Source organism: Elgaria multicarinata, chromosome 1, assembly GCF_023053635.1.
Source record: "Elgaria multicarinata webbii isolate HBS135686 ecotype San Diego chromosome 1, rElgMul1.1.pri, whole genome shotgun sequence".
Lineage (NCBI taxonomy): Eukaryota > Metazoa > Chordata > Lepidosauria > Squamata > Anguidae > Elgaria > Elgaria multicarinata.
In genome coordinates this window covers 170238681-170252033 of record NC_086171.1, presented here as the reverse complement: position 1 = coordinate 170252033, position 13353 = coordinate 170238681, and the positions used below count along the sequence as shown (strand labels likewise).

Genomic DNA, 13353 nt, shown 5'->3' with positions numbered 1-13353 from the left:
TGGCTGGTAGAGGCCACTTCCCCTACCGCTTCAGTACCTGAAACACCAAGGGTGGGGAGAATTTGTGAGACTGAGCCCATGCCAATCCCTGGAACACTTTGAACTCACTGCAGGAGAAACTCAGAATAACATTGATTGGGCAGAAATGACTTGATACGCTATCAAGGCATCCACATATCCTGGGCTGGGTGAGATCATGGAGGCACTCAAACATACCATAGGAATTTGGAGAGGCTGAATTTAGAGGAGGATTCAAAAGACATCCAAAGAACCTCTTAAGTGTGTTTAAAAGTTTTCACACAACAACAGGGCTGTTGACCTCTTTTTTTTCTTGTTTTTTACTTTAACATGACTTTCAGGTAGTCAGATTATGCCACAGGAGAGACTTTTTTGTATAAGGTAATTCCTGGTCGCTTTTTCCAGCCATCTAGTTTGGCTTTGGATTCTTTTCACCTTCAAATGTGGAATCATGATTCTTCACCTCCCCCAACATCTCTGCTGCTTTGGAAGTTAAAAAGAAACTTGATTTTCAAATAAGCTTACTCCTGTTGAGCTGTAGTATTTCAGTCAAGGAAATAAGCTCTATGACGAGCACCCTCACTGTCACTTCCTTTGGGCCATTATGCCTCTCTTTTCATTTACCTGACATCCATTTTTCTGTGAAAATCCCTGCCCAATGTGTAGTAATTTTGCTAGAGATTACAAAGTGATTAGCAAAATAGCAATCTGTTCCCTGCAAGCACTATATAATGTGCACCTTCTCTTTCTTTGGAGTGTGCTTAATGTGTAAAGCAAACCATTAAGCACTCTAATTTATTGTCTTTATTTAGTCCTGGATCTTTATTTTTTCCTCTTGCCAACCCTAAAAAAAATGTTGCAGGGGAGATATAACTGCCCACTAGGGGGACAGATGAGACCAGAAAATCCAATTAACTTATGAGACAGCTCTAGCCAGAATCCGGGTGATGGTATATTAATCCACTTTGTCACCTCGTTCCTATACAGCCAGTAGGAAGCATCTTGCTGAGTTCACCAAGCATTTGTATTTTCCAGAAACATGGGTACTGGGCTCTCCCCCAATTCCCCTTGCCAAACCTCATTAACCCAATGTCTTCTGCTTCCTCTCAGTGGCCATACGCCTCTGACTGTCACAGGATCCAACCTGGATGTCATACAAGAGCCCAGGATCCGAGTGAAGTACAATGGCAAGGAGTCAGTCAATGTAAGTAGCTGCTTTTGCCAGAGTTTCATCCTGCCTTAAACAAGTTTCTTTCTGGACATGGCCATTCCATCGTAAACTGTTCCTCTGCATTTTTAGTATTTTTAGCCCATTGGAAAAGAAAGTATTCTCTACAAAGTGTGTCTCTGGTATTCTTTGCTAATAGGATAGACACATTCTACTCAGGGGAATTGAGATGTATTCTGAGGGTGTTTTTTGAGGTACTGAGATTTTACCACCCCATTCCATCTTAAACTCTTTTGAGGGAATACCATATTTCCTAAATATATAGCTTCATAGCTTTCTACAATTCTTCTTTTTCCAGGCGCACATAAGCAAACCTTTTGAACCATATTGTTAGCAAAACAATTCCAATATGTGATCCAACACATGCCAGCAAAATAAGGGAAGCCTTCCAGTGACTTTCAGATTCTAAATTCTCATTGAAAGTGAAACGACTCTACAAATGCAGAATCCTTTAATAAAAGTGCCTCCTTGGCAAAGGGCTTAAACTTGCAGTGTTTATCTTTCAGATGATTTATTTGTTAAAACTAGATTTTTAAAAGGATAATTAGATCTCAGATGTAGGTGACTAAATTCCAAAGAGTCCAGACAGCAGGCTTGTTCACACAGACAAAGTAGTGCCTGAGTTCACACAATGCCTAAGAGAAGGGGCATTATTTACTCTGCTTGTTGATAGATTGCTCTTGTAATAAAAGGGATCGACAGGACAGACAATTAACGAAGGTAGCCTTTGACCTTTTGTTAAGGGAGGAATAATATGGTGCAGTCTATTTTGGTTTTGTTTGGATTTTTATTTTATTTTTACCAGTTAGGGATTTCGTATGTTAGGGTTGATTTATCCCATCTAGCAAACTTTGCAGATCCTTGCGTACGACCCCCCTACACATTTACAACTTACTTTCGTAAACACAAATGTTTCTGTTGCAGGATATCATGTTTAGTTTGGCTACATGGGACTGGAGCTCAAACTTCTTCCTTCGAAATGTACAGACTTCGACCACAGATTGCATTCCCGTCTGTATTCGAGTCTGGGAGATGCAAATTGGGTGAATTCTGATTTTTAAAAAATGGGCTAAAATGAATTTCTCATACATCCCTAGTCTGTGTGTGGGCCTTCCATCTAGGGTAAGATGCATTTACTCAGCATCTTTATGAGAGATGCCTGGAGGACTTTTTCTGGGCTGATAAACCAGGATATTTATTTTATTTTTTATTTATTACATTTTTATACCGCCCAATAGCCGAAGCTTACAAACAAATAAAAATAGCCGCTCAGTGCCCAGGCTAAATGTTGCTTTCCTCTTCATCTGGAATTGTGAGGTCTGTGCAGGTGGTGTCCTGCATCTGAGAAAGAATTATGTTCATTCAGGATAACTCACTTTACATTGTACGTTTTGATAATGTCTGAGGATTGCATCCTGCATCTCCAGCATATTGTTAAAGTGCAAAAGTAACCTCTGTGCAGTCACATCTTAGGGTACAATCGGTGAATCCCCTTTGGAATCATTATCATGGAGAACCTCAAGGGCTTGTTCCTGTTTTGCTCCACAGAGCTCTGTCATATGGAGAAACTGCATTTAGCAGAGGACAATGGAGGCATATGGCGCTTGTGTCATTATGAGGCCCTGCTATATATCATCCAAGCTACACAAAAAAACCTCAGCAGAAGGGAGAGGTGCACTTCGTAAACAGGCAATGAGGGGTTGACAGAGACACAATGGAAGTGATGTCTTCACTGAGCCTACCCCTCTGAGCACCTGCTTCATGACAATGGGGTTGTCCTGGGGCTAATGTGGAACTATCAGAGCCTCGTAAAAGCAAGAGATGTAAGAGCCCCCTTTAAGCACAAAGATTTGCTCTGCCCCAGGTCAGTGTGGAATGCAGCCCATGCAAATGTACTTTATGTTTGGATTTCCATATAGTTCCTCCCTGCTCTTAGCATACCCTTAGCCCCCACAGGCTAATAACTAGAGGTCATCTCTAAGAAGATGGCAATTCCACAAATTCAGGCTCTTGTGAGCACATTCCCTTTCTTGCATCCTTTGTTTGTAGACAACGTGATAAAAAGTTCCAAGGAGTTTCCACCGTAGCACAATGGTTTTCACCAATGTGCGCTCAAGAGGCCTTTTTTAATTAAAATCAAGTTCAGCTCTTAAACACAACTTGTGTCACAGCTCCAATGCCAAAAAGGTACCTATAAGCCAAGACAAATGAAGCTGTCACTATAGAAAAGGGGCCTCCAGCTATTGTCCCAGATGTTTCTCAGCATCGTATGAGAAATTACATATGCAGCTGAGTATAGTACTCACACAACACAATTCAAGAACGAAGGAGGGAAAGACATTGGCGCATGTACACTTCTATTGCAAGTGCAGAATTTGTTTCTGACCCTAATGGTCGTCATGCTTTCCAGCATGCTTTCACCACACTCAGAATCAATGGTTCTGTTACACAGAATATCCAGATGTGCATGTTTGTAACAGAGAGGGGGAATAGTTTTCTCCCTGTTCCTGGGAACTTGGAGCTCTAGGTGAAGAGGATTTTGCTTTTGTATCTCTCTCTTTTTATCCATCACTTCTTACCACTTTTATCTAGCCTTCAACCATTTGTCCTTCACTTTATAAATCACCATGCCAATACATAAGAGTTGTAATACCTTTTATCTTTGACTACAGAATGTAAATTGTGATCTCCCTTGACTTAGTCATTCTGTCTACCTTCACTCAGGGCCAAACTAAACAAGAGGCAAGTAAATTGCAGGTGTGGGAGGAATATCCAGATTAGGACTCTGATGAGTGGGTAGGAAGCATTAACCCTTTGCCTCCTACTTTAATCCCAATCTCAGAGGTGTTTTTTTTTACATTATTATTATTATTATTATTATTATTATTATTATTATTTATGTATTTATATAGCACCATCAATGTACATGGTGCTGTACAGAGTAAAACAGTAAATAGCAAGACTCTGCCGCATAGGCTTACAATCTAATAAAATCATAGTAAAACAATAAGGAGGGGAAGAGAATGCAAACAGGCACAGGGTAGGGTAAGCAGGCACAGGGTAGGGTAAAACTAACAGTATAAAGTCTGCACAACATCAAGTTTTAAAAGCTTTAGGAAAAAGAAAAGTTTTTAGTTGAGCTTTAAAAGCTGCGATTGAACTTGTAGTTCTCAAATGTTCTGGAAGAGTGTTCCAGGCGTAAGGGGCAGCAGAAGAAAATGGACGGAACCGAGCAAGGGAAGTAGAGGCCCTTGGGCAGGCGAGAAACCTGGCATCAGAGGAGCGAAGAGCATGAGCGGGGCGATAGTGTGAGATGAGAGAGGAGAGATAGGAAGGAGCTAGACCGTGAAAAGCTTTGAAGGTTAACAGGAGAAGTTTATAGTGGATTCTGAAGTGAATTGGAAGCCAATGAAGAGATTTCAGAAGCGGAGTAACATGGTCAGAGCGGCGAGCCAAGAAGATGATCTTTGCGGCAGAGTGGTGAACAGAAACCAACGGACTGATGTGAGAAGAAGGAAGGCCAGAGAGAAGAAGGTTGCAGTAGTCCAACCGTGAAATAACCAGTGCATGAACAAGCGTCTTGGCGGAAGAGACAGACAAAAATGATCGAATCCTGGCAATATTATACAGGAAAAATCGACAAGATTTAGCTACTGCCTCAATATGAGGAATAAAGGAGAGTTGATAAAATTGCTCTCGTTGGTAAATTGATACATTGGTAAATTGGTACATTGATAAAAATGCTCTCGTTGGAGTGAATAGGAGCTTTTTACCCAATACAAATAACAGGTGCAAAAAGGCCAATCTGGATTGGGAGTGCAGTGGGAGCAAACTCTTTTAAAAAAAAACTAACCACCACCCCCATGCCAGGTTCGTAGTCCAGATCATGTCCCCTATATATCAGCAATTTACTTTTAAAAAGCCATTCAATCTTTTTCTAATTGTGTGGATGGTATCTCATCTAGTTTGACCCTTAGTCATTAGAACAACTGGCAAGATAATCAGGGTTTAGAACAAGAAGGGCTGGAGCTCTGTGGTAAAGCACATGCTTCACATTCAAAAGGTCACAGATTCAGTTTCTGGAATCTCCAGGTAGAATGGAGGAAGACTCCTGTTTGAAAGCTCCTGCCAGTATCACTTTAATAAGTGATACTGAAGTAAATGGAGCAATGGTATGATTCAGTATAAGACAATTTCCTATGTTCTTATGTCCCAGGTACCTTCCCATAACGGAAGTCTTTTAAACATATTCCTTTTCTGCTGTTGTTAATAAGGCTCCCTGCCATCATTCTGTTCTGTACAAATGCCTCGTTATCAAAAAAAGGTCATTATAAGGCCTTACTACTGTTTCTTTGTGTGTGTGTGGGGGGGTTCTTTTCAAATTCATAGAGCTATGGACGTTATGCTTTCTTTTTGATTCAACTTACCCTTTTTATTATTAGCCTCCTCCCTGTTTCTATGAATATTATAGAAGGAATATTGGTGTTGTATTGAGTGCAATTAAATAAAACAGGCGGTTCTTATGAATGAACTAGAGATGACAGGCTAAAAGATGCCTAAACCTTTACAAAGATAGCCTGGCCTCAGAGATTCAGCCTCTAATAACCTCCAGGCTAGACTACAGTAATCCACTCTGCCTGGAGGTGCCCTTAAAGATGGGAGTGGAAAAAATAAGCCAAAGGCAGGGGCGGAACCAAGGGTAATCTTGCAAAATATTATTTGTACAGAAAAGGGTTTAAATGCCTACGCATTTTGGACAAAAAAACATCCTTCCTCAGGGCTTATTCGAAAAGGTTTTTACAATTGTCTGTTCAATGAAATCATAGGTTCCTTGGAGGAAAGGCAAGATATAAATGTAAGAATACAAAAAAACATAGCTCCGAATGTAGCAGCTAGATTACCAGCTGAGAATGGACGTTATGACCAAATTATGCTGGTGTTATGCTATTTGCACTGGTTCCTGTTCAGTTTCCAGGCTGAATTCAAATTGCTGATTTTGATCTCTAATGCCCTTCATGGCTAAGAACCAAGATACTTGAAGAATTGCCTTTATTTTTATATTTTTACCCATAAATTAAGATCTTTAGTTCATGGTCTTCTGTGCATGCCCCCTACCATTAAGGTAAGGCAGGTGGCTAACAAGGAGAAAGCCTTCTCAGTAGTGACACCCAGATTATGGAATATCTTCTCCAGAAAGATCTGCCTGGCACCTATTTTGTTGTGCTTTCAGACCTTTTGTTTTCCCAATTCTTTTAGATATAATTTTGGTCTTGTTGATTGATTTCATTTCGCTTTTAAAACCTTGCTGCTTTCTGTGTTTTATGGTTGTTCATGTTTTTTGTTTTGTTTTTAAATTGAAGGTCACTACAAGTTGGTGAGCACCGTAGCATCAATGCGCTGCCATACAATTTTCATATTTATGTTCTTCTTTCGTCTGTTCATCTCAGATGTCCCCATCCCAAGAATAATCTTTGGCTCCCATTGGAGAGGCATTCACCATTGCCATTCATAATCAATCTCTCTCTCTCTCTCTCTCTCTCTCTCTCTCTCTCACTCACTCACTCACACACACACACACACACACACACACACAGAGAGAGAGAGAGAGAGAGAGATTTTACCTCCTTGAATTGTAGTGCTGTTGGATGTTTTATGATTTTGAATATTGTTGTTCTGCAAGGAACCTAGAACACCATAAAGAATCAAATTTACTGGTGCCATTTAGTGACTTTCAGGAACTGTTTTGCAAGGAAACAGCTTCATTTTACTACCTGGCAACATGACTTTGTTGGCGTGCGTGTCACTGGCAGCCTCGGAGTTTGGAGCTGATAAAAAGATCCTCAGACAGGATTGGATATTGACTACTGAGGTCATGAGTAAGTCTAAGCAAGATGTCAGATTGATGAAGGGCATGTAGATACACATTGCTGGGATATTGTGTAGATGAGCTACGTATTTTTATGATGCCTGCCATTTTGCAGGGGGAAACTACATAAATCTGTGAAAATGTAGCTTCTGATTACTTACCTTTTAAAATTCTCTATTGAGGCAGTTCCCCACAACTGTCAGGACTCAAAACTGTAAAACTGATAGCTGCAGTCCAGCACACAGTTCTTTGCACTGAAATCCCATTAATATAAATGAAATTTAAGTGCACTTAACTGTACGCAGTATTGCAGCTGAGAGTCTCATGGCTCCAAATGGTGTAGATTTAAAACAAATGGCAGCTATAGAGCAGTATTCTGAAATGGTCTGATGTTTGCTGGCAGAGCTTTCTTCTTCCTCGTTTGTTCTCATTAGGGATGCTGTGAAGGGTCAAAAAAAGTGTACAGTATGAATATTTCTGAAACTGAACAGTGAAGTGGAATGGGTGTGCTCCCTTGTCCCAACAACTCCACTTTTACGGCAAATACTGTCATCTTTTTGATATACTAGGTGGACATAATAATTGATATTTATGTTGTTCTCTCCAGTTAAAGGAGTTCGGCCATACACATACTCATGCATACACAAACACACACACTCGCACACACATATTCACCTACAGTTTGAGAATGGCTCTAATGCTACCAAAGGAATAAAAAAAAATGGAGTAAAGTCTAGTTAAGGGGGACTGTTGCTTATCCCTGATCTCTCATCAGAGATTGGAGATGAGGGAAGGACTCCCCTTACTATTGCTAATGCGGAAATCCCTTCCTTATCTCTGACCTCTAATCAGAGATAAGGAAGGGATAAGCAGTGCTGCAGCTATAAGGGGGTGGTAGGCCGGACCTCTCACACCCCTGATATTCATGGCCTGTGTCTGAAGTTTTAATACAGTTTGGTGTGATGCAACAGTTAGCTGGAGTGAAAGGTACTGCTGCCTTGTGCTGACTGGAGATAGCACGAGAAGATAGCTCTGGTGCTCTTCACTGGAGATAACTGTGGAGCCTTTAAGGCAAATCAGGACATGGGAGTTCCACTGGAAATTGCCACGGGAAGTGTTTGTGCCTCACAAGTCAAAGGCAAAGATGTGGCAGATATGAATTGCTCTTCCTGATTGGCTAACCTGAGGTCAGTTCTCTTTTTTCTGACAGAGAACCGTTGTCATTGGATTAGATGGGCCCATACGTCTGATGCAGTTTGACATTTTTTTGGTAGGGGGCTGATTCATAGAACCTGTTCAGATGGCACGCTAAGCCACAATGGTTCAGCATTTGAGCTAAACATTATGGCTTAGCACGTCATTGAGCCATGACTTAGCGTGTTGTGTGAATCATTCCTAACCATGGTGGCTACATAACCACAGTTTAAACACACCCACTAACCATTTTCTGCGAAAGGGTTAGCAACCTAATTATGGCTTAGCGTGTTGTTTGAACAGGCCCATTATTAATTTGAAAAAAACATTCTGAAGATACAAGCCTCTTGCATATTTATTTATTTATTTATTTATTTATTGCACTTATATACCGCTCCCATAGCCAGGGCTCTCTGGGCGGTTTACAGAAATTCTAAAATTAAGATAAAAATGAGTATACAAAATTTAAAATCCTAAAACCGCCCAGAAAGCTTTTTGTGAACCGCCCAGAGAGCTTCGGCTATTGGGCGGTATAAAAATGTAATAAATAAATAAATAAAATAAATAAAACATAGAACATACACACATAAAGCATTAAAAACCATTAAAAAACTAAGCATATGGGTGATTACGATGTGCCACCATATGCCTGGGCAAAGAGGAAAGTCTTAACCTGGCGCCGGAAAGATAGCAGCATTGGCGCCAGGCGAGCCTCGTCAAGGAGATCATTCCATTGTCTGGGGGCCACCACCGAAAAGGCCCTGTCCCTCGTTGCCACACTCCGAGCCTCTCTCGGAGTAGGCACCCAGAGGAGGTGCCTACTCCATATCATCCTTAGAAGGACCTAAGCACCATGCAATTCTTCCCTTGACTCCACATTTCGTGTTTCTGGTTTAAAAAAGAACATTTCATTGAATTATTATTGAAAAGGTTGTTCTTAATACACAAATGTGGACAAAAAGTAAATGTCTGGTTTGTTGAGCCAGTCCAAATTAAACACCTCTTGCTGCTTCACAGGACATGATTTGTAAATAATACTCCCAACAGTAGGAACCATGCTTTTCTTTCTAATGATCTCTTCTCTCAGGGGAAGAAGGAGCTGGGCCGCCAACTTTTTACCAATGGGACATAACCTTCATTTTACTCCAAATCCCTTGTGTGACCAACTGATTGTTCAATACAGCTGGCATGGGGAAATGGCTTAGATTTGTCAGGAGAACCAGACATTAATTACAAGTTCAGCTGAAAGGCATATTTGGCAGAAAGAAAGACAGCATGAAAGTAGAGTGGGGGGGGGAAGGGTCTAGTTCAAAAACTCATATTCTGTTGTTATGTTCAGTTTGAAGTGCCATCTGATGGCCTGATGTTTGGTTGGGGGCAAAGGGAGACTATAATGATGCAAATCTGAGCTAATGATCCTATCATGTTCCAAACAGGTTTGCTTCAACCACTCAGTCTTTCTCCACATTCCCCCCCCCCATGGATTCTATATACATTAAAAAGAACCTGAACTTTTCCAGATGCCAACTGCTGGGTAATCCATATTTAAGCTTCTTTGTACAGCCCCAGGCTCCTCTGAATTTGGCTTTATGTTGGAATTTTAGGTACAACCTAGCAAAATGCTAAGTTGTAGTGAGAGGTTGTTGGGTTTGTGGTGTGTTGTTTAAAAAGAAAGAAAGAATAAATAGGATAGTAAGAACTGGGAAAGAAGCTGAATGAGCTTTGCAATCTGTAGGGTTTGGGTTTTTTTTCCAGCATTTCAATAAGATGTGTAGAGCTCAGGTGTGGATGTGTGTTTATTTCCTTATTTCTGGAATGGAAAAAGGTCCCATGCTTTGGAATTACCAAAATTCACTGTAGTTGATGGAGTCATTTAACATGAATTTTGTTTTTGTAATATCGTTTATGTCTTTGTATGAAGAGAACTAAATTGATCTTAGGCTATCTTGTTAAATCCTTCCACATAATAGAATAGGAAAGAGAGACTGTGGGCCTTCCTAGACCTGCCGGCTTACGCCGGCAGGGATTCGGGGCCGAGGCGCGCTAACATTAGCGTGCCTCCCCCACGCTTCCAGACGGCGGAGCCGCAGGGAGGACGCAAGCCCTGCGGAGTCCGCCATTTTTTTGTTTGTTTGTTTAAAGGGCCCGCGGGTGGCCCAAAGACTCCAGGAAGGTAAGTGGCTGTTTCATTATTTTTTAAAAAACGGGGGAGGGGGGCGAAGGATGGGAGGGTGGGTGGCACGGGGGGAGGGCGGGTGTGATCGCGCCGCCGCCGCCCGAGCAAGCAGCCGAGCGGCGCTTGCCCGGGCAATGCCCGGGATGGGGCGACATTGCCCGGGCAAGCGCCGCTCGGCTGCTTGCTCGGGCGGCAGCGGCGCGATCGCACCCGCCCTCCCCCGTGCCACCCACCCTCCCATCCTTCGCCCTCCCCTCTCTTCCCCCCCCCCCCGCCGATGGGCACAGCGCTCCTATGAGCGCTGTGCCAGGTCCGCGGCTTTTCGCGGCTCCTCGTGAGTAAGCGAGGAGCCGCAAAAAGCCGCGGAAGTCTCCACACTTCCCCCAGCCCCGGCCTGGGGAAAAAGCGCGCCATAAGCGACTTAGCTTATGGCGCGCTAGACCAGGCCTCACTGCGGCCTGCCGCCGGATTCCCCTGTGCGTCATCTAGACGCACAGCAGGGAAACCGGGTTGGAAGGCGCGCTAAGGCCTGGTCTAGCAAGGCCCAGAGTGATGTAAATCAGGTATGTGATAGACTTTTCTATCCACTTACAGCCTGTGGATGCAGATACTTGTGGAAGTGATAGCAATAGTTCTATTAGTGTTGTGTCACAGTGCCTGTGAGGTGCCTTGACATGATCTTCATGTGATCTGTGAAAACAGCAAGAAAACTTTCAAGTGTGCGTGTATTTGTTTCTTTACTTAGGTAGCATTTCACATTATTTCCAATACACTGAAGCTCTGCCAAACCTCCAGTATCATACATCTCTATTAGCTTTCTGTGTCTTGCAAGGATATTCAAACTCAAGAGAAAAAAATGTTTCTCTCACATCTAGAGTTTTTCCTCACACACACAGTTCAGTCATTAGTGCAAGGCAGGACATCGGTTGTAAAAGGATATCATGCTTCAGTCTTACCTAGTTCCACTTATGTTGGTGGCATCGTTACGTGAAATCTCTGACTTCTTCCCAGAGACAGAAAGATGCTATTCAAAGTGTAAACACTTCCTTAATTATCTGCTTTCAGGTCTGCAAAGTTGTGAATACAACAACCCTGACTTGCTTGGCTCCCTCGCTCACCACGGAGTATCGACCTGGTTTGGATGCTATTGAACGGCCAGATGAGTTTGGCTTCATCTTTAACAATGTTCAGTCCTTGCTGACTTACAATGACACCAAGTTTATCTATTACCCAAACCCTACCTTTGAGCTTCTGAGTGCCACTGGAGTCTTGGATCAGAAGCCAGGTTCACCCATTATCCTGAAGGTAAGATGACAACACAGTCCAGGTGACTTACCTGGCTATGCAAATCCAGGTGAATTGGAATAAGCATATCTTGGAACAGCAATATACTATATGTCAAACCTTGGCCTCAATTGACAAATTTCCCTATAAATGTATTATATTGTGTGGCCACTTCACATATTTATATTTCTAGGGGGCGGGGGTTTAAGTGTAGATCTAGATTGGTAAAGTGTAAATACAAAAAAATAGAGATGTGCAAATTTCCCTCATTTTTTTTTGGGGGGGGGGGGTGGTAGTGGTTTGAGCTTACAACAAAAATACTTGTAAAACTCAAGATTTTTTAAAAAAAGTTCTGCTTAAAAAACACGCAGTTGGATTAAACACACCCCAGTTGCTAGTCAGCCCTCTCTGCCACTCCCCCATCCCCTTCCCCAACTAATCTGTTTACTTTTGAGAAGGGAAAGATAGTGACAAGCAGCAGGGAAGACCTTTTGGTCTCTCATTAATAGGAAGTGGTGCTTCTAGAGCCTTTGCCAAACTTGAAATAGAGTGAATATATCTATTGAATATATCTATTGAATATATCCAGTTTTTCTTCTGCATGGTGTGTGATATAGTCCTAGGTGGAACTCTGAGCTACCCAGAAGAACTAAATTCTGGGTGTCTTTGACCTGTATCTTCTACCTAAAAACTCCACTAAACAAAATTTTAATTACTCAACTCTTATTGATGTTCCACAGGTCCATTAAATGCTTCAGCCTCTCCTTGTACAGATAAACTGTACTTTTAAACTGTACAGATAAACCATGCACTTTTGCTTGCTGTCTCAATGTAACGCTACACATTAAGAACCCAACCTGTGCATTTCCACTAAACACACACCAGGATTAAAGTCTAATATTGTATGAACACGATTTCTTGTTCACTGCATCAGCATTATTTCTCCACTCCCATGTTGCACAAGTTATAGGACTCAATTGTGATGATGTGCTTTTTAGTGTAACATTTAACATACTGAAAGGTACTGCAGAGATGTGTCATGCTTATTTTTATTACTGATTCTAACATACAATGCCTCAAGTATGTACAAAAGTAGTAGGGGGTAGAATCCAATTGAAATTGGGACTTGCTTATTGAAGTTGAACTCTTACCTTTATACCTGGCATGCAGCATCAGTGAAGCCCATGGCCTTTTTTCTCATTTCAAGCAAGCATTTCCATTTCCCTTAATAAAATGTGGTATCCTGGACTGTAGGAGCTATGTTGAACATTGCAGGGATAGACATATCCAGATGGTTTCTTATCTTCTTCAGAATGTGTAGGTATGCTCTATGTTGCTAGACAATACAGTGAGAGAGAGGCTGGCTTTTGTGTTAGATGTTGTCATGGATCCCTGAGCCTGAAAAGCCTGATATATTAAATCTTCTGTATAATTGGCTGGAATATCAGACACCATTTCATGATGACTTGCCAGTTGCAAACCAGCGCCCCTTTCATATTCACAAACTTGTGTGGCAGAGAAAGACTAGTCATCTCGGTTCTACTGTTCACCTTCTGTAGTGATTGGTGGCATCCACTGACTTTTCCT

The 13353-nt window shown here is 41.9% G+C and overlaps 1 protein-coding gene across 1 annotated transcript in view; it reads left to right on the top strand.

Annotated features, from left to right (window-relative positions):
• PLXNA2 (plexin A2) overlaps positions 1 to 13353 on the top strand; it is a 498241-nt gene that overhangs the window by 409014 nt on the left and 75874 nt on the right. The window contains exons 17-18 of the mRNA XM_063142969.1: positions 1129 to 1222; positions 11548 to 11787. Coding sequence (XP_062999039.1) covers positions 1129 to 1222; positions 11548 to 11787 — 334 coding nt within the window. The remainder of the gene's footprint in view (positions 1 to 1128; positions 1223 to 11547; positions 11788 to 13353) is intronic.